Here is a 27,378-nt window from a genome sequence, read left to right on the forward strand (position 1 = left end):
TAAATCAAGATAGAACATATTCTTATGAAAAAAGCTGCTTTAAACATGAGGAAAATATCAAACCAACACCAGTGTCTATCTCTCTCAGCTTTATTCAAGATTGTTTTTGGTAAAAAATAAAAGTAAATTTGGCATACAGATACATTCACTCGTCACAGATAAATGTGTTCACTTGACTTAAGTGTCAGTTCAACACTTTATCAACACTTATCTCTAACTGCAGAGATACTGTCATGGAAACTTTATTTCTCTAACTAGGGTCATACATTTCCTGTACAGAAATCAAAAGAGAGAGAACTTAAAAACCACCTTAAGGCCCAAAAAATAAAATCTTTCCTAGATTGTGTTAGAAAAAAATTAGAACAAAAAGCAGCTCAACTAGCATGCAAGAGCAACATTTGTCAATAAGCCTCGAGTACTTTATAGGAGGAGAAAGGTTTAACAAAGTGATAGTCCAGGTTGCCGCAGTGAGGGCACTGCTGGACGTTGCTGTACTCGGAGAAATACTGCATCCCGACTCGAACGTCCACCACCGGCTTCCCGCAGTGCTTACAGTTGAGACGGGCCTGAGGACACACAGGACACAAGTTTCAAGGCTCAACTAAAGCTGCAAAAAGGCAAGATATCAGCATGGAAGATCACTTGTGACTCTCTGAGCTGTAAAAGTGACAAAATAATGTCAGTTTAATGGCCCGTGCAGCTTTTAATTGCATCCCATTGCCTTCTTCTGGAGTCTTTACATGCAACAACTCACAGTGACCCTAGATAAGAGACTGAATGCACTTTGCAAAAATATAGTATATACACAATGCTTTAATGTTATAATACTACTACTATTTGTGTAATGGTAGGCAGAGCCTTCAGCTATCAGGCTCCTCTCCCATGGAACCAGCTCCCAGTTTGGATTCAGGAGAAAGACACCCTCTCCCCTTTTAAGATCAGGCTTGAAACTTTCCTTTTTGATGAAGCTTAGAGTTAGGATAGGATCAGATGACCCCGAATCAAGCTGCTGGAGGACTTCCCATGATGCACAGTACAATGCTATTCATTCCCCATGTGTTTATATATCACTATTACATGCCATTTATTTTTGCCTACTCTCTCCTGTAGTTGTAGTACTCATGGTCTCTCTATGCTCCTCGTTCCTTATTTTCTTTCCCCTAACGCTCCAACCATTTGCAGCAGATGGCTGCCCCTCCCTGATCCTGGTTCTGCTGAAAGTTTTTTTTCCTGTTGAAAAGGGGTTTTTTCCTTTCCACTGTCGCCAAGTGTTTCCTCATTGGGGGTTGTCTAATTGTTGGGATTCTCTCTTTAATATTGTATTGTATTCTCTCCTTACATTTTCAAGAGCCTTGAGATAGCTATATAAATAATAAATTGAATTCTCTAAAATTAGATAACAAATAATGTGCTTTTTATACTATTTATACTACTTTGCAGATGCAGTTAAAGCAAGAAAATTATTATGTATGAGTAAATATTAATGTATTATTAGAGGCTGTGATAACAGTATTCTTAAATGGGCCATTCTGCATAATGACTATTTTACTTTAACTATTTAGTAGAATGGTTTTGTACTTTATATATTCTGGACTCCTAATTTCAGTCCATGACTTTTTTCTTATAAAAGTATTTCTACACTGGAGCTTAGATACTTTTAATTAATTAAATATCTAAATACTTCTATCATGGGTTTCTTGTGAACACCAGATGAAAAATGCTGAGAGCACTGACTGCATTCAAACTCAAAAAAACAGAATCCAGTAGAACTTTCAAATTAGAGCCAAAAGGAACACTTGGAAACTGACTAATTTCAGTCTTTTGTTTAACTCTGGCTCCCGTGGACACCTACCAGGGGTAACCCTTGTTTCTCTTTTCTGAACTGAGCAGTTTCTGCCATATATCAGGCCTGCTTCCAGAATAAAATGATCAGTGCATCAGAAGTTACTGAGGGTGATCTCTACCCATATAGCTTACCAGGCCTACACTTGGAAAAATCTGGAATTATTCTAATAATAGTCTAACCACATCTTTATTGATATATACTGAGGTGTCAAAACTTGTCATTCGGGGTACAGAGAGGTCATCAAATGTCATCTTTGTAGTGGAAAGAGTTAAAACAAAAATAACTTTTCAAATGTGTGTGGATTCACTGCTTTTTTTGAGATTAAAATTAACATCTTTGTATTATCTGAGAATTACAGTTGTGGTCAGAAGTTTACATACACTCATTAATGCACATGCACCATGGTGTGAAAAAAGGCCTGGGTCATTACAATGAGTGGTTTTGGGTGAGACCACTGTGAGATTTCACCCCACTCTATCAAGTGACCTATTGAGGTCACCTGTAGAAAGGTGTGAGTTGGGGTTGAAGAGCCTGGTGTTACTCCTTTGCTTTGTTTGTATTACATGTCCGTCCACTAGGGGCACTGTTATGCGAGGAGTGTTTATGTTTTGGGGGGTTCTGCCTGGTGTACAGGGAATGTTGTTTGTTCCGGTTTGTGACTGCGCGGAATAAAGATGGAGTAAAGAAACAAGTTATCTTTATTGACTAACATTGGTAGCAGAGGATGGTTAGTAACTACAGAGTTCCGCCAACGTTTGAAGAAGGGAAGCCTTACGAAAGCTGGAAGAATGAAGTCAACATTTGGACGAGAGTTACAGATTTGGAGAAGAAAAAGCAAGCGCTTGCTGTCGCCCTGGCGCTGTCTGGAAGAGCGCGGGACACGGCGATGGAAATTCCGGTAGACGATCTAAATAAAGACACGGGAATGACCACATTGTTTGCTAAACTAGATGGCTTGTTTCTAAAAGAGGAAAAGGACAGGATCTATGAGGCGTACTCGGATTTTGACCATATCATAAAAGAAGTAAACATGTCGATGGCGGACTATATTATTGATTTTGAGCAGCGTTACTCGCGCATGAAGAAATACAACATGGAGCTACCTGACGCGGTTTTGGCCTTTAAGCTTTTGGATACCGCGTGTTTGGATATAACGGATAGACAGTTGGCTTTAACGGCATGCTCAGATGTAACATTTGCTTCTATGAAGTCCGCATTGAAGAGAATATTTGGAGAGAAAAGAGGTGCGGCAGCAGAAGGCATTAGCCAGGAGTCTGTATTTGTAACGGAGCAACGGCGGCAAAAGGGCAAGTACTGGCGGCAAAGTCCCCATCAGAAAACTCCGCAGCCCGGTACAAACCCGCTGGATAAGTACGGACGACGGTCAAAATGTGCAGTGTGCCAAAGTACTTTTCACTGGGCTAAAAACTGCCCGCACAAAGCTGATAGTATTAAAATTGCTGAGGACACAAACGACGTGGAAGAGTGCAATTTAACTCTGTACACCAAAGAATCACCAACAGATGCAGAAATATTCATGACAGAATGTTTTGACTCGGCAATAATAGACACTGCTTGCACTAGGACAGTTTGTGGACAAGAGTGGTTGGACAACTACAGTACTATACTCCAAAAGAAAAGTCTGAAGATTATGAAAGAGACAGAAACACAGAGCCACAGGCCCTTCAAGTTTGGTGATGGAAAAATCGTCTACTCCATCAAAAAGGTAAAAATACCTGCTAAAATTGGCAACACAAAGTGTAATATAGAAACTGAAGTAGTACCTGTTAACATCCCGCTACTTCTGAGTAAAACCTCATTAAAAAGGGCAGGGACTGTTTTGGACATGGATAGGGACAGTGCAGTGATGTTCAACCAGCCTGTCAAACTGGACTTTACCAGTTCAGGTCATTACTGCGTGAACATTGTGGACAGTAAAAATCTTATTCACTTTGATGAGCTATTAGAAACTACTGAGGAAGAAATACTGACTGCAACAGACAAAATGGACATAAGTGAAAAGATGAAAGTTCTGGAGAAACTTCATAAACAGTTTGGACACGCCTCTGCTGATAAAATACAGAGACTTTTGACTAATTCTGGCAACAAAGACACAGAATGTGGTAGCCTACTGAAAAGGGTTGTGGACCAGTGTGAAGTGTGTCAAAGGTATTGTAAGATCAAACCAAAACCTGCTGTCGGCTTACTATTGGCATCTACATACAATGAAACAGTTGCCGTAGATCTGCACGAACTTGAACCTGGGGTTTGGTACCTACACATTATTGACCAGTTCACCCGTTTCAGTGCTGGTAGTGTCTTAACCACCAAGAGGTCTTCTGAAATAGTCAAATGTTTTATACATGATTGGATCAGTGTGCATGGCCCACCACAAAAGTTGTTCAGTGATAATGGTGGTGAATTTAATAACGAGGAAGTGAGAGACATGGCCGAGAACTTTAATATTGAAGTTAAGACAACACCTGCTTACAGTCCATGGAGCAATGGACTGTTAGAGCGCCATAATCAAACTCTGACGGAGATCCTACTGAAAGTCAAAGCAAGTACTGGATGTGACTGGAGCACTGCTATGGCCTGGGCCCTGATGGCAAAGAACTCCATGCAAAGTGTCCATGGATACAGCCCACATCAACTGGTGTTCGGCCAGAATCCCAACCTGCCCTCTGTATTAACAGATAAAGCTCCAGCTCTAGAGGGCACCACCAAGAGTGAATGGGTTGCCAAGCACATTTCAGCCTTGCATGTTGCAAGAAAAGCTTTTACGGAAGCAGAATGTTCAGAAAGGATACGCAGAGCACTAAAGAAACAGCTGCGGCCCGTAGACGAGCGATATCAAACTGGAGACAAAGTCTTTTACAAAAGAGTGGATTGTCCAGAATGGAAAGGACCAGGAGTGGTGATTGGTCAAGATGGTGCAGTTGTTTTTGTTAGACATGGAGGCATCTGTGTCAGAGTGCATCAACTCAGATTGAGAAAAGTTACTCACGAGAATGAAGCACCTCACTCTACATGCAATGAAGAGCATAATCAAGGACAACATACAGTGGACATCATTGAAGAGAATGTAGGAGAAGACATTATTGCAGAAAATCCTGAGAATTATCCTTTGCCTGCTCCTGAAAATGCAGAGGCCAAGAGACAGCACAATGGGAACACCATCATAAAGACAGGTCAAATTGTGACATTCAGAAATGCAGAGGGGGTCTCACAAAAGGCCAGAGTTGTGGGGCGTGCAGGTAAAGCAACTGGGAAATACAAGAACTGGTTTAACTTGGTGCTGCTTGAGCCTGCAGAAGTGGCTGGCAACAGTCAATCAGCTGATCTGTCACAGTTGGAGGATCTTCACGTCCAGGCAGATGCTGAGGATACGGATACGCACGAGAATGTTTTTGTGAGCAAGGACATGTCGTTTGATGAAGCAAAGGAAAATGAAATAAAAAGCTGGAAACAGAACCACGTGTTTGAAGAAATGGAGGACAAAGGACAAAAGTGCGTCTCCACCCGTTGGGTGTGCACTCTCAAAGAGACTGAAAATGGAATAATACCAAAAGCAAGACTTGTTGCACGAGGATTTGAGGAGCTACAAGCTTCTGACCTACAAAAGGACTCTCCAACCTGTGCCTCAGAGTCACTGAGACTTCTGGTGGCAGTTATATGTCAAAAACAATGGGAACTTCACTCTATGGACATTAAATCTGCCTTTTTGCAAGGTATGCAACTGTCCAGAGACATTTTCATCAAACCTCCCCCAGAGGCCAATAGAACAGGTGTGCTTTGGAAACTAAAAAAATGTGTGTATGGTCTAGCTGATGCTTCATTGTATTGGTATAACAGGGTAAAAAGCATCATGATGGAAGCAGGAGGCATCATGTCTAAGGTGGACCCTGCAGTTTTCTATTGGCTGGATGAGCACAAAAATGTATCTGGTGTACTTGCTTGTCATGTTGATGATTTTATATGGGGTGGATCACACATGTTTGCAGAGTCAGTCATACCCCACCTGAGATCAAAGTTTGATGTCGGTCGTGAAGCACACAATAGTTTTTCGTATGTGGGGGTAGATCTTGTTACTGAAGGTCAGAAGGTACAAATACACCAAGAAACATACATTCAGCACCTGCAGTCCATACACCTCTCACCCTCACGAGCAGCAGAGTCAGCTTCACCTCTCACTGAAAAGGAGACAGAGCAGCTCAGATCAAAGATAGGCCAACTTCTGTGGGTGGCAAGACAGAGCAGGCCTGATGTCATGTTCGATGCTAGTAATTTAGCATCGGGTCTCAAGCATGCTACAGTACAGACCATTAAAGAAGCAAACAGAGTTGTGTGTAAGCTCAAGGCCAAGTCAGTTGAATTGAAGAGAGTTGTCAGAAGCACACTGGCAGGTGAAACACTCGCGATGTCTGAGGGGATCGATAATGCCATTTTTCTTTCCACACTCTTTTCTGAACTCAGTGACGGTAGTACTGCTTGTCCTCCACCAATATTCTGTGTGACCGATAACTTCTCTCTTGTAGATGGTCTTAAGTCAACTAAGTTTGTTACAGAGAAAAGGTTACGCCTGGAAATCAGTTTGATCAAAGAGCTGGTGCAAACTGAGAAAGTTCAAGTGTTGTGGTCTCAAACAAAAGACCAACTCGCAGATTGTTTAACAAAGAGGGGAGCATCCACAACCTCACTCCTTAAGGCTCTTTATGAAGGACATTGGGTTCTTCCATAAATTTATTCGCAAGATGTTTCGCATTCTACCAGGTTGGAACTGGTCTAACAAAAGAAAGAAGAAAAAAAATCCTTAATGGTTGTGTTTTGTCATGAGTTTTAATATATACATCTTTGTTTCTTTTTCTTTTAAGAAAAGTGGGAGATTGTTACTCCTTTGCTTTGTTTGTATTACATGTCCGTCCACTAGGGGCACTGTTATGCGAGAAGTGTTTATGTTTTGGGGGGTTCTGCCTGGTGTACAGGGAATGTTGTTTGTTCGGGTGGGTGACTACGCGGAATAAAGATGGAGTAAAGAAGCAAGTTATCTTTATTGACTAACACCTGGGAAGAGAGCTCAGGACTGGATTATAAATGGGAGACAGTTGGTGTCATAATCCACCACCTCTGTTCAGAGATGGCCAATCACAGTGGACATACATGGCTTCTTTAACTCCTCTTTCAATCCATTTGTCTTCCTGGTCAAAAATGTGACCACTGACATCCATTTATGTCAATGTCAATTCCTTAATGTTCACTCTTTATCCATTGATAAATAGTATCCTTTGTCCTTTAGGTGCAGATGTACAGTTGAGTCTTGTCCTGTTGAACTGGCTCTTCTATGTTGTGTCATGTACTTGAGAAGTGGCTGTTTGGTTTTTCCAGTGTAGAGGTACTAACACTCTTAACTGCACTGGAGAGCATACACTATGGCGCTAAGCTTGTGCTTAGGAGTTTTGTCCTTTGGATAAACAAGTTTTTTGTTAGGGTATGACTAGGTATAGGTATACTGGGATGTCATGCTTGGAGAAAATTCTCCCAAGTTTCTCTGACAAGCCTGCTACACAGGGGATGACAATGTTGTTCCGTTTGTCATTCTCTTTGTCCCTAGTTTGCTAATTTGATGAATGCCCAGTTGGGTTAACCACATGTTTTAAGAGCTTTCTTTACATGTTAGTGTTCCTTTTCTTTCCCTTCTGCCTCATAGGGAATGTTTTCTGCTCAGTGTTGCAGGGTCTTGATCACCCCAAGTTTGTGTTCCAGTGGGTGGTGGGAGTCAAAGAGTAGGTACTGGTCTGTGTGTGGGCATCCAGCAAACTTTAATGTTGAGGCTTCCATCTTCCATAATAAGCACAGCACAGTCCAGGAACGGTAACCTATTATCATTGGCATCCTCCTTGGTAAACCTTGTGTTTTTATCCACTAAGTTGATGTGGTCAGTGAAGGCTTCTACTTCTTGCATTTTGATTTTGACCCAAGTATCATCCACATGTCTGTACCAGTGTCTAGGTACTATCCCTTTGAAGGAGCCAAGAGCTTTACTTTCCACTTCCTCCATGTAAAGGTTGGCTACAAGGTGACACTGGGGAGCCCATGGCACACCCCTGCTTTTGTCTGTAGACGTCGTCATTGTATTTGAAATATGTTGTGGTAAGGCAGAGGTCTAACAGTGTCCAAATCTGATTGGAGTAAAGCAAGTTCTTTTGTAAGAAACTGTCTTGCTGTAGCCATTTTCTGACAGTCTCCACTGCCTCAGTTGTAGGTATGCAGGTGAAAAGTGAAACCACATCAAAGAACACTATGGTTTCATTTGGATTCAGTGTAAAATGGCGGACCTAATTAGTACCAACAAGGTCCGCCATCTTACAGCTACAGTTCCACAAAATTCTCCTTAGAGCTTCACTGAGTTCTTTGGACTTTCCCACTGTTCTGAGTATTGGTCAGTCCAGTAATTGCTATCAACAAATCCTTTTTATACTGGCAAAGCGAAAACTACCAGCTGTCGTCAATCATGATCACTAATGAGAAGTTAATAGGCCTTGGCCTTGCCAAGTTCAAAGACATTGTAGAACCATCAATCAACAGTCAGTACCTGGTGCCCAAAAAATACATTCATGGCAACATGACAACCAAATTCCTCTAAAAAGCACATAAGTAGCTTGGAATTGATATTATTTTGCTACAGAAAGTAAGATTTATTAATACAATGTCAAGTTTGACAACTTGACATTGTTGTCAAACTTGACATTGTAAATCTTTATATTAACGACATGCTTTCAAAGCGATCATATCCTGAAGGGTTGCCAGATATGAACACATAAACTGTGGCAGTGCTCCACAAACAGCATCCACAAAGGATAACATAGCAATAGCTCATAAAACAAGTTATGTGTTGTGTGACTTTTTGAATTGTATTGAATCATAGAATTTCAGAGATTACTAGTACCAGGTACAACTTTATATTTTAGTATTCATGAGCAAATGTTAATAATAATAATTTGCTAATAATGGGGTCACAGCCTTTTGGGAGCAGCAGCTGTTGAATCTCTAGATTTGATTTAGAGCTGTTTTAATTAGGCTGTAAACACATCACCTCATAAATAGATAACCTTAGCAAACACTTGCTTACACACCCCGTAAGAAGCAGGTCTTTGGTTGTTGCTTTTATCTCTCTTGCCTGCCAAATTACTGCTCTTCTATTATTATTTTTTTGTTTAATTCATTTCAGTTACGTACTCTCCTCTGCCCCTCAGTGAACACTGTTTCTACCTGGCAACATGGTGAAGCAGCCAGTATGTCGTAGGTATACATGGTGCCCAGCTGGTGCCAGCTCCCATCCCAGCGTGACTTGCACTTGATGCAGACAATCTTGTGGACGCCTTCTAGACAGTCCACGCAGATGGCGTAGAGGTGCATCAGCCGGCCTGTTGAAAGAAAAGCAAGGAACAATTATAATACATTTGAAAAAACAACCTCCATAAAAGTCCACTGTCATGTTCATGCAATAGACTTTCATAGTGCTTAAATGAATGCTTAATATTTTTTGGCTTTTTTTTTTTTTTTTTTTGGGCAAGCCTGTTGCTTTGGTGTCGTTCCACTGTATTGCATTACACAGGAGTCATTTATATCATCATGTTTTTGCTATATAGCTCAAGCCTGAGTTATGCTTATGATTTCTTTGGTGTGTTTTTCCTCCTACTTCTCCTGTTTCTAGCTCAAATATAACTGTAACACTAGAAAAACGTTTAACTGAACTCTATTTTAGATCTGTATGACACAAATTAAACTACTCCTTCACCAACATTTATATTCTGCCTGACAAAAAAACTGCAAAAATTGAATAAATAAGCCTTTCATAGTGATGCATATCAGGGACATCCATATCAAAGCTTGGAGGCCAGCACATCAAAGAAGCTTCATGCTGATTCACATTCATGTAGGACTGTGCAGAAGCCAGCAGAAAACCTTTTATGTCTATTCACACAGTGTAGATTGGGCTTACTGATGGATCAATTTCTCTTTACATAGGAAAACACAGTTTGAAAAAGGAACAGGAATGTATAATTGAGCCTCATGATGTGCTAATAATTTATTTATAACCACTGAGTATATACATTTTTCATGATTAGCAGCAATCCTGTTGTCGTACTCTGCAGTAGTCTTAACAGCGCAGTGACCCTGAGATCTCAGTGAAGTGCCACTTAAGAAAAAAAACATGCAAATAGACAAAACAAAAGAAAATGAATATATTCTTGTCAGTTTGAAAACACAATACAACCAAATACTGAAAGGCTCCAAGTAACACAGAACACAGGATGAGTCTGAAATCAGTTTAATTCCCTTAATAAAAATGTTTTAAATATCATTTTTACTTAAATATTCTGATTGCATGATATATCATCACTGCATTACATTTGTTTTTTCACTTTCTAATTTGATTGCCAAAGTCAGAAAATTAATCACAATAAAGCCAGTGTAAAACCTTTGCATGTTTTTATTTCAATTTGCACCACTGAACAAGAATCAAATAGAGAATGGGTTAGAAACTTCTGTTATCAAATGTACAGTACACAGGCTGTTTCCTCACCACATCTGATGCAAAATAAGCCAATAAAACAATCCTACTTCGACTATTTCTATCTTCTGTCTATCTTCTAGCCAGGTGCTGCTACTTAAATGAACTTGACTAATTGATCAGGAGCAAGCGTGACCACCTCTATAAAAGTAGAGGTTTTGGCAGTTTGCTGGTCTGAAACATTCACATGTTTTAACACAGTGCCACAGTCTTCCCAGAAGTGGACATCCCAGCAAATTCCCCCCAAAATCAGACCATGCAATGCTGACAGATATTTCAGAAACCTCAAGAGCTACATCTCACACTCGAAGGGCTTCAGTATGTTAAATGTTAAAGTTCATGACAGTAGAGTAAGAGGAAAATTCTGATCAAGTAAGGCTTGTTTGGAAGGGTTGTCAGGAGAAAGCCTCTTCCCTCTAAAAAGAACAGGGCAACATGGCTTAGGTTTGTAAAGTTGCATCTGAACAAACCACAAAACTTCTGGAACAATATCTTTGGATAGATGACACCAAAGTGGATATAGTGGGCCATAATACTCAGTGCCATGTTTCCAAACCATCAATACATAAGCTGGCCACAGGAGGAAATAGATGCCACTGATGTCAAGACATGAAAACTCCTCACAATACATGGAAGTTTCCACCCAAAGTCCAGCGCCCTGAGGCTCTATGAGCAATGGCAAGAGGGAGGGCGAGGATTAGTGAGTGTCAGAGCAACAATCCAGGATGAAACACGGAGCATCCACGAATACATTAAGGAGACTGTGTCACACCTGTGTCACATATGGACTAGAAGGTCCAGAGACCCGATGGGAGACACCACCAAAGGTGGTTGAGAACAACAGGGCTAAGGTCCTGTGGGACTTCACAGTCCAGACAGACAAGCACTTCTGGCCAAAGCAGACATAGTGGTGGTTGACAAGGAGCAGAAGACCACAGTTGTGATAGATGTGGTAATCCCAGTGGACAGCAACATCAGCAAGGAGCACAAGAAAACAGAGAAGTACCAGTGGCTGAAGGAACAACTGGAGCAGATGTGGCAGGTAAAGTCTAAAGTGGTCCCAGTGGTAATAGGAGACTTAAGAGCTATAACTTCTAAACTGTAAGGGTGGCTCCAGCAGATTCAGGCACAACATAAGAGGTCTCTGTTCAGAAGAGGTACAGCTGAGCTACTACGCAGAACCCTCAAATTCCCAGACCTCTTATAGAAGAACTGAACTTAAGGAACACACACATATCACCCCTGTAGGGGGGTGAGAGGGAGGTTTTTTTTTTTTTTTTAATTTGTATATTTGTGAGTCTTACGTGTATAAATATTTACCTAAACACATTAAGCACAGGTCTCATTCCATGCAGTTAAAACCATGTCTGACCTTGAAGGTGGCATGGGACATCATACTCAATCTCATCATGGCGTGAAGGGCTGAGGAACAGCGTCCCATCCACCAAAGGAAACTGCTCAAACACAGGCAATGCCCGGTGGCACAGTGCACAGTTGACCACGTTTCTCTGGCTCGCACTGAGAGCTGACAGAATAAACCTACAGAACAACGGCAGCAAAGTAAAAACACCATCATGAAGGAAAAAAAAATAAAAAACACATAATGGATTCATTTTAAAGAGTTTGCAATTTTCTGAATATGAACAGGTGTTGTTTTACTTCACTTTGGCCCATTCTTATGCAAATATACAGTACTCTGCAAGTCTCAAGTCACCCCTTATTTCTTTATATTTTGCTAGGAAAAGGGTCAAATATATGATTTATCTGAAGATATGCAAACATAAACAGATGTATTTCTATAAAGCAAAAATAGAGTTTGCACAATTTTAACAAGCTTGGTATGACTGCCTTTATTATTCAACACAGCCTGAACTCTCTTAGGCAGCTTTCTTATAATTTCTCTAAGTAGTCTTCAGGAATAATTCTTTTTTGGATGTTGGCTGCCTTTGGTTTTATTCTCTGTCCAACACTGCTTCAATAATTTTGAGGTCCAGGCTCTGGCGAAGCCAATCCATGACTGATGGTGTTCTACTGTGTGTTTTTCTATCCAGGTATGCTTTTACTGCATTGGCAGTGTGTTTGGGAACACTGTCCTGCTTAAAAATTAAGCTGTTGCCAGTCAGATGCATTTCCACTTGGTATTCTATGGTGGATCAAAATCTGATGGTACTTTTCTGCATTTGTAATTCCATCAATTTTGACAAGATCTCCAACACCGCTGGCTGAAATGCAGCCCCAAACCATGACAGAGTATCCACTATATTTTACATATGGCCGTAGACACTCACTGTTGTTCCTCTCTCCTGACCTCCTCTGTAAATATCGCTAAGAATCTGAACCAAAACCCACTGATTTTCAGTTCAGTTCTTGTGTAATTTAGCAACCATTTCAGATGCTGTTCATTTCTCAGTTTTTTAAAGGACATACTGCACACCATGCTGAGATATGCTACATTTCCAACTAATAGATCTTTGGGAATCACCTTGTTTGTTCAAAAATACTATTGTATCCTTCCCAAACTGTGTTATCTTTGTAATTTTTCATTGATTTAAAGATAAAGAAAATGGAACAACTTACTTGTGGTCAAATTGAGAACAATTTAAAAGGTTGTTTGCCAAGTTTTCTGTTGTGTGCAGGCACAACACAGGTTCATCCTTTGGGTTAGGTGCCTTTTTTAAACTGGACTGGACTGAAAGTGAGTGAACAATCAACTAATGTTTAAAGAAGGTTTTTCAAAAGATGGAGAACTATTGCTCAAAACCACCTTAAGAATTACAAGAAACTCTGGCTCATTGGAAGCCAAATGTAAAGAAATGAGAGGTGGTTCAAGACTTTTGCACAGTACTGTACTACCTGAATAGCATAGTGCAATTGCTGTAATTTTACAGCAACTGTAACTGGTGTCTAACACCATATGTATTATGTGTTAGCTTTCTGTTAAGGTTTGATTTGAAAATGTAAGTATCTCAAGTTTATGATTTTAACATTTGTTCACAAATTAAATGTTTTTCATAAAATTCTGGCAGTAAGTTTCAGTATTGCACCATTTTTCTAAGCCTTAGAAACTTTAATTTCTCAGAAGCCCTACCTGCGCAGCTCTTCTCCCTGGCCTGCCTGGGCATCATCCTCCATGCGGACATGGTAGGTATTGAGCTTATGGCGAGGGATGTGGGTGAGAAGTTCCGAGAGGTCCAGCCTCCTCAGGAACTGCACTGGGTGAGGGTGGCTGCCATCACCCACACTGCCAGAGGTGAGCCGGTGGTGAAGCGGGAGGGTAAAGGATAGCTGTAGGGGCAGGACAGACCCTGCATCTAGGTGAGGACCACCAGCTGCACCGCCAGAGGCTCCCATGGAGCAGCCTCCACTCCGACTGAGAGATCCCCCGAGCAGCAAGTGTTTCCTCTGTGCATCCATGTGGACGGCTGATTTGAAGAACTCTCCCAGTTGACGGGAACCCCGCAGACCTGCTCCTCCACCCACCGATCCGACAGCAGCAGTGGGGGAGAAGGTGAAGCCAGTAGGAGGAGATTGTCCTGGGGAGTCACATGGAGATTTTTGATGAGGCCCAAAAGGCAAGGGCCCTCCTATTGCATATCCTCCTCCTCCCCCTCCTCCTGCTGCTCCACCTCTCTCTATGGAGTTCTGTCGGTCCATTGATTGTCTACGAGGTAACTCCTGACTAGAGGCCCTATTAGTTAGTTTGCCTCCTCCTGCAGCTCCTCCAGGTGGCTTGCTTTTCTTGGGTTCATCAAAAAGCCCATCCCCGGACCCAGAAGCCCCTCCGCTGGCTCCAGTCCTGCCCATGCTTCTTTCCGATGACTTCTTCTTACGCTCGTCCTGCATGCGTTTCACCTGGTACCAGTCGGTGTCCTTCTTCAGGTGACCTTGGCCACAGCGGCAGGAGCAGAACCTGAAGGCCAGATCATAGCCCTTCTTGGTCCACATGTTTTGCCGGCATTGCTTCTCATTCCAGGACCGCGCACGGCCGATGCAGTTGAACTGGACGAGGATGGAGCTCTCCCACTCGTAGAAACACTGCAGATGCATCCAGTTGCCGTAAGGGCAGAGCTCGCTGTTGCAAACCACCCGCTGGCAGTCGTCCTTCTCCAGATCAATGGCACGACCCAAGCTGCAGCCCAGGGGGGTCGCACACTGGACCTCTGAATGAGCAGAGAGTAGGAAGGAGAAAAAAAAAAAAAAGCCAACTGTATTTACAACCCCAATTAATAAAAAGTTGGGAGGCTGCGTAAAATGTAAATAAAACCAGAATGCAATGATTTGCAAATCTCACAAACCCATATCTTATTCACAACAGAGCATTTGGTTTCTGTGTGAATAAAAGATGGGTTTGTTTACATTTTACATATTGTCCCAAACTTTTTGGAATTGCGGTTTTAATACCTTTCTCCACATTTTCCAACAAAAATTTTCAAATATAGCTTTTTATGCTTTCCTGCACATCTTAAATGACAACAAACATCTACATCTATCAGATATTTGGCAACAAATGTAACCAAGCAAAAAGAGTGTGATTTTATTGTGTTCTTACTACAGCCTATTTTATTCCTCTCACTCTTCTAATAAACCTCAAGTGTCTCAAATGATTAGTCTATTTACATAAAATACCAGAAATGCTTTTTAAAGATATGAAGGACATAAAATGCCAAAATGAATAAATAAAAGTATCAATAAACACACTGATTCGCCATTTATTGAACTACAAACAGTTTCAAAAACTTCTGATAAAATATGACATAATTATAATTCTTATTTACCTTTGATTTAAGTCTCCTTCTTATTAAGTTTCCTTTTTCATTTTCCATGTAATTTATTGCTTTAATTTGGTAGCTTTGCTCCTCCACATTACATTCAAATTCAAAGAAAACAACCTCCCTCCACCTATGGGTGGGCGAGGTAATTACAGCTAACAATTAACTTCAGTACTGTTTAATCCAGTGGCAATATTTACTATTAATTTAACATGCAATCCAAGAAGTTTTTAATTTCTCTCCAAAAAGACATAAAATAAAGAATCTGAGAAGCTAATTTTACCTTCATAAACTTCACATTTTATGTTTCATCTTTTATCTTTGTTAATGACAAAAGCTTCTGCTTTTCATTGTCTCAAACTGTTAGAAACTGAAGAAATTTGTGTTGTTGTTTTTTTCAAACAAACTGAACGCGCCACTTTGGGATTTTAATTAATGTTTTTTATTTGTTTTTAAATTCAATTCAATTCAATTTTATTTATACAGAGACAAATCACAAGAACAGGTACCTCAAGGTGCTTTATATTGTAAGGTAAAGACCGTGCAACAATTACAAAGAACATCCAACAGTCAAAACGACCCCCTATGAGCAAGCACTTGGCAACAGTGGGAAGGAAAAACTCCCTTTTAACAGGAAGAAACCTCCAGCAGAATCCCCAACTGCCACGAACAGTTGGGGGTGAGGGGAGCGGGACAGGACAAATGACATGCTGTGGAAGAGAGCCAGAGATTAATAATAACTAATGATTAAATACAGAGTGGAGTATAAACAAGAGTGAAAAGACCTGAATGAAAAAGAAACACTGAGTGCATCACGGGAAGCCCCCAGCAGCCTAAGCTAATTGCAGTATAACTAAGGGAGGGTTCAGGGTCACCTGCTCCAGCCCTAACTATAAGCTTAATTTTAAAAATAGAGAGGGTGTCTGTCTCCCAAATCCAAATTGGGAGCTGGTTCCACAGAAGAGGGGCCTGAAAGCTGAAGGCTCTGCCTCCCATTCTACTCTTAAGTATCCCAGTCTGAGAGCAAAGTGCTCTATTGGGGTGATACGGTCCTATGAGGTCTTTGAGATAAGATGGGGCCTGATTATTCAAGGCCTTGTATGTGAGGAGAAGGTTTCCTCCTTCCTTTTCCGGTACAATTTTAGGGCTTTCTTCTTCACTTTCTAACTCACCACACGGTAATAAACAACACACTTTTTTTTTAATACTGTATCACTCTGGTGTCTAAAACTGCATCTTCAGAACAGAAGCTTTGCACAGATTTTGCAACTTTGACCCAACAGAATGAAACGGCAGTTTAAAGATTTTAAAAGTGTAATTACTAAGTACCTACACAGTATATTTCTTCACTTTCTCCACAGGAAAAAAAAAATGCTGATTTTTGCTTTACTTTCCCTTTCATATATTAAAACAGTCAAAGCAGGTATTTATTAGTTTTATTACAATGTAAAAACAGACTATGTTCACTGCATGTGCAATGCTGCGCTAGCAATACCTGGCAATTAAGAAGAGATTTGCTGTGAAGTGGCTTCCAAACTGAAGCTTTCTTTAATCTGTAGTTTGCATGAATGCCTGCAGCCCAGCAGGATTACTTTTCTAGCCGTTTCATGTCCGAGTGAGCTGGATTTGAACTTGAGTGCGCACACAAGCGGTGAGCTGTCAGTATTACCCTGGAGGAGGAAGGCCACAACCAAAAAACTGTTGTGGACAAGGTGCCCGTCAGGAAAAGACAGCTGAGGCCTGCAAGAGAGCCCGCAACACCGAACGTAAAGGCCGGCGATCCTCACGGTGCATATGCAGACAATCAAATTAAAGAGCTGCACGGTGCTGTTAACTCTTCTCGTGGCTACAAGATAATCCCCTTTATTCCTAGTGGAGTTCCGAGGAGCCGAACTCCATTCATAAATTTCACGATTTCGTTTCTTTCCCATCATCCACCGCTGAAGCCAATAAAACACGACCACAGTCGATTTAGGAAACATCAGCAGTCGTTGTCAAGTTCGGCACAAATCCGACACATCAAGCAACACCTACTACTTCGAAAGGTTTGCCTGTTGTCCAACAGTCTTCCTGCGTTAACACAAAACCCGGTAGCCTTTAAAAAATCGGTTTCCCAACCAACATTTGAGCGCAGTTGAGCAATAGCTACTCCAACAACTATGCAAGGCCTGAAATCGTGCTCGACAAATGTAGCCCGTATTTACCACTAATCAAGGAACCGTAAGACCATATATTTTACACGAAGTTTAGCCTGGCATGTAAGGAACAAGTGGATGGAGGGGATAGAGACAATTGCATTGTTGCAGTGCATGTATGTCACAGTCGTGCAGACAGACAGACAGACAGAAAGGGCTTCCCCCCCTGGCAGGAAGGCAGCATCACCAAACTTCACTACATCTGCGTCCGTTTCCTCTCTTACCACTCGAGCGCTCGTTTCTGGGTGCAGCCGCCGCGGCCGCGCCTCCTGTTACAGCCGCACAGGCTCCATTTTCCTGCTCATCCCCGCTACTGTTCGTGCGTTTGCTTTTCTTTCCCTTGCTGCTCTTCTGGTTGGGCATTTTACAGGATTCGGGTGTCAGTGTTATTTTCGACCTCTATCAACGACTCCTGTCAGCGCTGTCTGACATTTCTGTGGACTCCATTTCTGCAGTGGGCTCTTGCACCTTTTTTTTTTTTTTTTAATGCGGGGTTTTCTCTTTGTGGTGATGATTTTGGCCTCTTCGTGCACGTCGGGCCGAATTTTAGTGCAGCAGGTATAACAAATAAGCTGGTATAACCTTTAGGAGCGAAGGCGTGTCCGTCTCTTGTTTTGATTCCTGCTCCGCCGTTCTCTTCCACCCCCTGACGTCACAGGACCCCGCCTCCCGTGTTCGCTGTCAGCGATTTCTGCCGCGTTCATGTCCCGTGGGAAAGCTCGGAATTTGCTGCCTCTATTGACATTTTCCAGTTCATCAAGGGTCAGACGCAACTAAAAACTAAAAACATAACATTGTTGCATGTTCCATACAGCCTTCTTACATACAGTGCCAGTCAAAGGTTTGGACACACTTACCCATGATTGGTAGTGTACATATTAGCTCAAAAGTCCTCAGCAAAACGAAAGCCTAGCAAGTTACTTCAACGTTATACAATTAGGATATCGTTACTAAGTATTTTTCTTTGAATACATACTTTTTACCCTAAATACTTAAATAATATTTATTTAGATTCCACATTCTTAAGATATTTTTATATTGCATTTTATTTTATTGATTTGTATACTGCATATTGTGTTATTTCCAAGCTAAGAAATTACCATAATTTGTTACCTGTCAGTGCCAATGGTTCTTACAAAATTATAAATGAATAAATAATATTAATAATTCAGTGTTTCATAATATTTCGTAGACTAAATGTTGAACAGAAGAATACAGGCAGTAATAGCAATCTGAATTATTAGTGGCATTAATTATTATTAGTCAAAGCCCAAAAACAAAATGCATTTACTTAATTGCTTTTGTGTGTCCTTAAGATAAATACTAGTAAATGCTGTCATTTTTACTCCACTACATTTATTTGACAGTTTAGTTACTTACACTTCATTATGAATATACAGTATGTTTTGGAAGTGTAATGTTTTGTTATAAATGTGATTTTTGTCCCATTGTATTAATTCAGTTGTTTGAGCAGATAGTAAAAAAAATAATAGATATCAAACGGCAGTCCTGAAAAAAACAAAAAACAAACAGCTCACATTAGCTCCATGTAAATCAGCTGCAACAGTAAAATGTTCCATATTCAATAATTCATTGAAGTGTCAGTCTAATAATACAAACACACACACACACACACACACACACACCAATTCTTATACAATATACTTCCAGTAATTTAAGCACTCTAGTGTAGATTTGGTGTATTTGTGAAATGGTAACTTGTAAATGGACTGGTACTTATATAGTGGTTTTCTACTCAATTTGAGGGCTCAAAGTGCTTTCCTACTACAAGCCTAATTTACCCATTTGCCCAAGTGCTTTTTTCTATGCCTAAGCACTTTTTTAACCCAATGCTCACACACTCACACCCCGATGGAAGTGCCGCTTTTCGGTTTGAACGCTTGGCTGCCAAAAGCGAGTTATCCCTGTGGTAACTTTTCGGATACCTCCTGCTTAAAACCCAAAAAGTCAGAAGGATCATGAGGCCCTGCTTTCACAGTCGGGATTCAGTAGCTTAACCAAGGATACTTCAACATGTAGGCTGGAAGAGCAAGGGATCAAGTCAGCGACCTTCTGATTTGTAGTTGACCTGCTCTAACCCCAAAATATGGTGTCAATATTTTATTTTAAATAATGAAATAAAGGATTGAAACAAAAATACCCTTGTTATTACTCATTTCATAATTTGATAGGCCATCCTACAGCATTACAATGATACAGTTCAATCACTCATCCTCAAAGTTTCTCTACATAGTGCTTCATCTAGGAAAAAAAAAGTTTAAACATATCAACTCAAGATTATTGGAAAGTTAATCCTTCAAGGTGCTATTGAAATATTCACAGCAATAGTAACTATTGCTGTTAACAGTATTGTAAATATTGTAATTATACAATCTCCATGGACATGCGTAAGGGGTGATCATTAAAAAAAACACACACACACACACACACACACACACACACACACACACACACACACACACACACACACACACACAGAATAAAAACACATTACATTACACTGCCTTTGGTTAACTATTTAAATGCTGGCACTGCGGTGCCAGATATTCCCACGGTGCCTGAACGAAGCAGCAGGCTCAGTTTACAATAAACTGAAGAGCAGAAGAGACAGGAAGCAATCAGCACCACATACCTGTAGGGAAGCATCACTGCCTCATTTAGGAGTTGGAATCGTAAATATTTTATAATGTTTCATAAATACTGATGTGGAGCTTCACAGCAAAACAGCATTCAAGGGTGCAGCAAATGTGTAAATCAACGCATCTGTATACCAAAGTAATTATTAAAGCAGATAATTTACAACCAGGATCAATGAAAAGATTGATTAAAATGGAGAGAATGTCACTAGGGGGAACCAGACTCCATTCATAAATCAGACAATTTCAAGATTTCTTGCTTGTAGGGTACTACATGAAGCTCATAAAACCTGACTAAGGATGATTTACAAAGTAGCAGCAGCCACACTATAATTCAGCTTACAGCCAACACCCCAAGTAACAAATGCTTTAATAATGGTGTTAATAATGTTGCCATTACCACAATCTTCTCTCGCCATGCCACAGTGGCCCATAAAATGTAAACCGTTACACAATCTTTTATTACAGTGCAGTCGAGCGCTTAGATGAGCATCTTCCCCAGTTTTAAGATCTAGAGTCAAAACACACAAGAACACATACAGCAAAGCAGGTTCAAGCTTCACGTGTAGAGATTTTATTCCTTGGACTGAATTCCACAGTAACAGAAACCTCTTCTAGGAATGTGTTATTGCCAATACAAAGCACAGTAATGACACACTTGGAACGCATCACGCAGGTATCCCATTTGTTCACAGAAATGACTCAAGGTATTGGCTCAGCACTGATCATTACTTTCTGTCGCCTGCCAAATTTGCATTTGTGCTTAGAGAGTGAGCTGAAACTCGCGCCAGAGCACCAGCAGGACGGCAAGCGGCACGTTTCTGTAATCAGGTTACAGATCAGTTTCATTCATAATCAAGTTGGATTCATTTGTGCCACAGATACTGGGGGGGGGGGGGAGCACATTTCAAGTCAAGCTTAAGCAGCACCTGAATGTAAAAGATTAAGCAAAGTTGACACAACAGCAGTTAATGTGACATGGGTCTTACAAAACTCGCAGACCAGGCGTCATTTCACAAGGCTCATAACATGTTTCTCATGACCAAGGGAAACAAATAATGTGCAAATGATAACATGACCAAGGCCTAATTTAAAAACTTAAAAAAAAAAAAAAAAAAAAAAAAAAAAAATGGGTATGATTTTAATAACTAGGTGTCAATTGGGGGACGTTACACTGAGCAAAAAGGTTAATACATAGTCCCTGTGTTCACGTTCAAATAGCTACAAGTTTTTCCTAAAGTATGGAGGCCCAAAATGCTCAAAATTTTAATGAAATGACAAATTCATGTTACATGAGTAAACAGAGAAATTGTGGAAATCAGCCCTTAATCTTTGAAATTCAGCTCATGAATATAAAACATTGACTCACCCTGCTCTTTATTTAGTATTAACAAAGGAATTTATCTGTAATGACTTGTGAATGTAATTTTTCATGGCCATGTCTTTGTCAATCAAAACCTACAGGACAGAGTGGTCATAAAACAAGAATAGTCCGAATAATATTTTCCTGCATTTTCAGTCAGGAAAAAAAAAAACTCTGCTTAGTGCAAGGAAGTTAGTTTTGAAGCATTACGAAATTAATGGTTATTAATATTTATTCAAATAATGACCAGATTCACAATTTCTCTTTTCCTTTTTAAATAATTTTGACTGCTTTGGGCCTCCATACAAGCCAAGAATGGCTGTTGATATTTCAGCAAAACTGATAACAAAAAGGCATAAAACAAGTGGAATAAATCACCTCCAAGTGATGAGTTTTGATATAGGAGCGGTCATGCTTGATCCGCAAGTTTTGTTTGACCTACAGTACAAAACAGAGTGCTAAAATTAAAGAAACTGACAAAACTGTAAATGCACATCTTGTGTCTCTAATTTAAGCCACAGCATGATAGTTAAACACATTTTGGTTGTGTTGTTTTGGTCCTGAGATTCACCTTTAGCATTTGGCACCCTGTAATTATACACCAATAAAAACTGCACAAGAAATACATTCACCGTTTGCTAAGCCATTTCTACAAAAGGCAATTTTTGGAGTTTGTTTAGCAGAGAAATTTCATTATAACTATGTACAAAAAGATGGAATAAAAACGACTTCAGCACATTCAAGCAAGTACAAAAAAAGTATTCTTTTGAAATGCACTTGAGCTTTCATTTAGTAATAGTTTCTATCAAGGAGTTGCTGAATTTCCAAAAGCCCTGGTCAAATAAGAGGTAGTAGACATGTGTCGTGTAAACAATTAATGATACGGCCATTTGGTGACACAGTTGCAGAGCACACACACTACCCTTTGTCTTACAGCTACACTCACCAGGTAATGAAGTCGTAGCTCCCACTACCAAAAGGAGAATTAGCCTAGTGCAGCCATCACAAACAAAAAAGTGTACAGAAGTTTGCTAAAGCTGCTAAATCTACTGAGCATGCTATCCTTTGTGTCATTTAGTTTCATGACACTGAAAGTATAGAGGGAGGCAAATGAATGCATTTGCACAAAGTATTATATTCCTGATTTGTGTTCAATATCGCTAAAGTTTAGCCTCTGAAAACCATAAACTATCAAATTTGGCACACCGAAAGCAAAAAAAAAAAAAAAAAAAATCCTATGCAGACATGCCAGCTGTGTCTGGGAGTCAAATCTGATTGGTTATTGCAATTCAGTTCAAATACTAAGCCTTATGAAGCAAAGACCCACAGCTGCTTGAAGGCCGGTCTATCCAAACACCGGGTTCTCATTCCTGCAGCAGGATAACGTCAACGTTGTCGTGAACACCCTGCAGAAGCAGCTCCCCCTGGAAGTCGACCACCTTCTTCTTCTTGGCGGCCTTCAGGGTGCCCACCAATGCCTCGAAGATGTTGGCGCAACGGTCGTCACTGAACAAGACCCCAAACTTTACGCTAAATTTACCATCAGCATCTGAAATAAGAGATAAGTGCGGCTTTAAATGATTATTACAGCTTTGGGCAGATAATTAAACAACTGCTGTATGGATTTCAATCTCAGTTCAATTTCAATATCATACTAAATCAGTTAAACTGTGTATGACACAGTTAAAGCGAAAGCCTTGATTATGCTTTCTGCACCCATGAGTCCACTAGGGTCTGAGGGATGTAAATTATGTCATGAGATTGTGAATGTGAGGGTCCCTGCCATGCCTCCTTATTTATTGATTACAATGTACCAGCTATGCATGTGCCCCAGGTGACAGACTTTGAAGAAGTGTAAGAGGAATGGCTTCCCGGCTGTGGTGTCTCTCTGTCTGTTCGTCTTCCTAAGGCGCCATTTATGCTCGAACTGTAAGTTTGAGGCAAGACTGTGTGAGCACGTTCACCTGTAAAGGGATTTATATGACGAAGACTCCCAGATGGCACAGAACTCACGGGAGGGAGATTTCTGCAACAGTGCTGGAGAAGATTGCAAATGAACTATACTCGCTGTAACTGTTGGCACGCAAAGCAACCAATGCGGCAACCATAAATGGGCCACAATCAAGGCATTGTGAATCAGGGGCAGGGCTAAAGTTGGGGCCTGAGGTGGCACTGTGTTGTCATATGAATGCAACCGTGGGTGGAAATTACAAGAAAGTCCAGAAAGTTCTTTTCTGGGAAAAGAAAACAGGGATTTATGTTCTCATCAAGGCATACAGTTGTGGTTTAGAAGTTTACATACACTCATCATGGGCATGAATGTCATGGTATTTTTGGGCTTTTAAGTATTTTTTTTTGAACTGGTATTTTTCTGAATAATTGTACAGCATGCATGACTTTAAAAAAACAAACAAACAAACAAAAAAAACCCCAACAAGAACTGGGTGCCCAAGTTTGAATTGATTTTGGATTTTCTCTAATCCACACAGGGTCAAAAGTACACATACAGGCCAAAATACATGCATACACCCTGTTACAACCCGGCCCCAAAGTTGCAACATAATGTGGAGACAGATACCAGAGTTTTAAGAAACATGGGTTTTATTCCAAATTTATAATATCAGCTAAAACTGTTACAACCCATTGATTATAAAGGCAAGAAATGGTGTCTCCCCAAAGTCAACCAAAGGCATGTCTTTAGCCTCTGAAGACTTTTCCACTGCCACAACAAGGAGTGTAGGGACTGCAGAGGGGTGTAACAACACCCACTAATATCTGATCAAATGTCCCTTAGCAAGTTACACTTCACCCAGATGCTTTTGGTAGCCATCAACAAGCTTTGGGCATAATTCCAGCTGGATATTTAACCATTCTTGGCAGAATTGGTAGAGTTGGTTGGTTGGTTGGTTTCCTGGTACAGCCCTGACTTTTAAGCATAGTCCACAAATTATCAATAGGGTTGAGGTCAGGGGTTTCCAAAAGGTTAATATTAGCCTGCTTTATCCATTCCAAAACCAGTTTTGGTGTGTGTCTGGGATCACTGAGTTTGGGTCTTCTTCTTCCAGACCTTGGCAAACTGCTGACACATCCGAATAACATCTATTTCCATACATTTGTTTGAAGTGATAATCCTGGAATCTGCAGTTATTTAGAAATGGCTCCAAGAGACCTTCCCAACTCGTTTCTACAATTCTCCTTCCTAGACTGTCTCTGAGTTCCTTGGACTTTCCCATTGTTCTGAGTATTGGTCAATCCAGTGATTCTTTACCAGTTGTAGTCAATTATGATCACTAATGAGAAACTGACAAGCCTTCGCCTCGTTGAGTCTAAAGACATTGTAGAACCTTCAGCACCACTTATTAAAAGATTTAAGTGAGTAAGTATTTATATTTTAGCCAGTCTGGACACTTTTAACCCAGTAAGGACTAAAGAAAATCCTAAATAAATTCAAACTTGTACTCCCAATTCTTGTTTTTTTTTTTTTAAGTGCTGTACAATCACTCCACCGTGGAAAAAGAACATTTAAAAAAAAAAAAACATTAAAAGCCCAAAATTACCATAACATTCATGCCTATGATGATGCATGTAAACTTCTGACTGCAGCTGTACTTGTAAATCAAACTAATGGACACACTCTCTAACCCGACAGTGGTTTGTTCCACTACCTTCCACTACATTGTTTATGGAGACCACCCTCCATAAACAAGTCAGTGCCACCCCATTTAAAAAAACAAAAACAAAACAAAAAACCTTGACACACCCCTGTTACGAATGGCATAATTGGTGCGGTTTATTCATACGTCCAGCTTTAGAAGTGGTCTGCTAGAGCCACTAATAAACACTGGATGCATGCATGCATGTTTATTAAAACTGATGGAATGATAAATCAAGGTAGGTCAAATGTGTCATTCTGCAATATATATAATGACAGCTTTGACTTACTTTTACTGCCGAGTCGTTGGATCTCCTCAACCAGCAAATCAATTTCATGTGAGACATTCATTGTTGCTGGAAGGTGAAACAAAATCAAGAGACAAACGTCAATGCAAAGAGCTGTGTTAGCTGTAAATATGTCTTCATTGTTTTAAGTGCACAGGACATGAAACTGGAGCGATTAAACCTGTATCACCCTATTCTAATCCAACATGTCTATTTAAAAATCAGTGTGTGTCTTTTCTTTTCACTAAGGCCAAACACCCACCTCGGTATGTGCCTCATGAGAAAATAGCAGGCTCGACTACTGCAATGCTCTGCTCTCTGATCTACCTAAAAATGTTTTTAAACCATTACATTTGATTTATGAGTTTGCTGCCAGAGTGCTTGGTCGGACTACATAAAACCTGGCTGCCTGTCAGCTTCCGTATCGATTTTAAAGTCTATTTACTTGTTTTTAAAAGCACGGTCTTCTTACTCAAGTATTTATGTCTCACATGCTCGTAGCATATGAAGCAGTAAGGACCCTAAGGTCCATCGGCATGAACATCTGAGGAGGCAGCTTTTTAGCTTTTGCACCCTGAGCCTGCAGGAAGAGTCTGCTGGAGAGAAAGAGAGCAGCTGAAGTGTTTGTTTGACAGACAGTTTATTTCTAGTTATTTTTTTCATTTTATCTAATCTGTAGATTTAATTTTAATATTTGGCTTTTTAAGTCATTTTTTAAAATCTAGTTTGCATTATTAAATCACTGATTAGCACTTATAGATTGCACATTTAATTCTATTTATGATGTTTCTGTGTTTCAGTGCATTTTATCCACCATTATTTTATGTAATATTATTAGCTAATTTATCTGCTGATTGACCTTACTTTATTGATGCACTTCTATTGTACTTATAGGGTAATTTAAATGTAATTTTATTGTTTTAATAGCATATATTACTTGTTTTTTCTGTGTACCTCTGTCTTCTAATCATCCGTAAACATACCTGCAGAAAGGTGCGATCCGAGTAAAATCTGATTGATTTACTGAGTGATAAACCTGAATTGAACTGATTATCCATCGATTATTTAAAAAGAAATGTCAACTTTTCTAACATTGGACAAACAATGGCAGTGATAATTGCGATTGCAGTGATTTAAGTTAGTTGAAGAGCTCCATCTGGTCATCAAATGTGCGCCGAATTTTCCAAACGATAGTTCATAATTCATATAAAATCTGAACATTTAATCTAATCATGAAATGGGCTTATCAGAAAGGCGTTTTTTCAGTTTTGTTACATTTGCGAAAAGTGATCGGGGAGCTGGGATTCTGTCCTTAAAAAGAAAACACGTCTAATATCCAGTAAATTAATAAAAAATGCAATTTAAATATATAAAAGGCACATAGAAGTACTCAGTATGAGCATAACGTTTAAAAGAAGGACTGACTGCAGCACTGCAACAAGCTCCAACATGAGCAGGGCGGACTATCATCAATGCGGAAGTAAGGATTAGCGCTCACGGCTAGCCAAATCTGCGAACAAATGCTACTTATAATGAATTACTTTCAGAGATGTGCAGTTATTCTTAAGTACTCAATAATATCCACAGCTCAGGCATGTTTTACGTGACTTCAGGCGCAAAAGAAAAGACTCCTTTAACAGGTAAATATGAGCTCGCCGGCATGATTAGCTTCTAATCTCCGACAAATGCTCCGCTGAGACGGGAGCGCGGAGTTGTTCAGACCAATAAACGGGTGGAATAAATGGTGGAAAACGATGTAACACAAGCAAACATGACACCGACACAGAGAAATGAAATCTACCTGATTACTTGTGCTTCTTTTTGCTTGTAATGAGGTGATGGACGACTTTACGATGAATCGGCACCGGTGGAAAACGTCGTTGCGTTCAGGGTGTGCTCGAAAAATCCCCTTTTGAAATGGAGCAATGGATCGCTGTCTTACATGGAAAAATGTTAAACGAATACAACTACTATTACTACTACTACTACTACTAATAATAATAATAATAATGATAGATATTATATAAAATACAT

General features: G+C 40.2%; 2 protein-coding genes across 2 annotated transcripts; both read right to left on the bottom strand.

Moving 5' to 3' along the window:
- Positions 1–76: 76 nt before the first annotated feature.
- heca (hdc homolog, cell cycle regulator) lies at positions 77–18,019 on the bottom strand. The gene is made up of 5 exons (XM_030721729.1): positions 17,610–18,019; positions 13,510–14,581; positions 11,794–11,960; positions 9,116–9,270; positions 77–566 (listed from the first exon to the last, which is right to left on the bottom strand). Exons 1-5 carry the CDS (start codon positions 17,746–17,748, stop codon positions 402–404), a joined length of 1,698 nt encoding a protein of 565 aa, XP_030577589.1. The 5' UTR covers positions 17,749–18,019; the 3' UTR covers positions 77–401.
- Positions 18,020–20,578: 2,559 nt separating this feature from the next.
- On the bottom strand, positions 20,579–27,248 carry abracl (ABRA C-terminal like). The gene is made up of 3 exons (XM_030721589.1): positions 27,146–27,248; positions 25,348–25,413; positions 20,579–22,954 (listed from the first exon to the last, which is right to left on the bottom strand). The coding sequence occupies exons 2-3, from the start codon at positions 25,406–25,408 to the stop codon at positions 22,770–22,772; spliced, it is 246 nt and encodes an 81-aa protein (XP_030577449.1). The 5' UTR covers positions 25,409–25,413; positions 27,146–27,248; the 3' UTR covers positions 20,579–22,769.
- Between the last annotated feature and the right edge of the window lie 130 nt (positions 27,249–27,378).

Source organism: Archocentrus centrarchus, chromosome 24, assembly GCF_007364275.1.
Source record: "Archocentrus centrarchus isolate MPI-CPG fArcCen1 chromosome 24, fArcCen1, whole genome shotgun sequence".
In the NCBI taxonomy this organism is placed as follows: domain Eukaryota; kingdom Metazoa; phylum Chordata; class Actinopteri; order Cichliformes; family Cichlidae; genus Archocentrus; species Archocentrus centrarchus.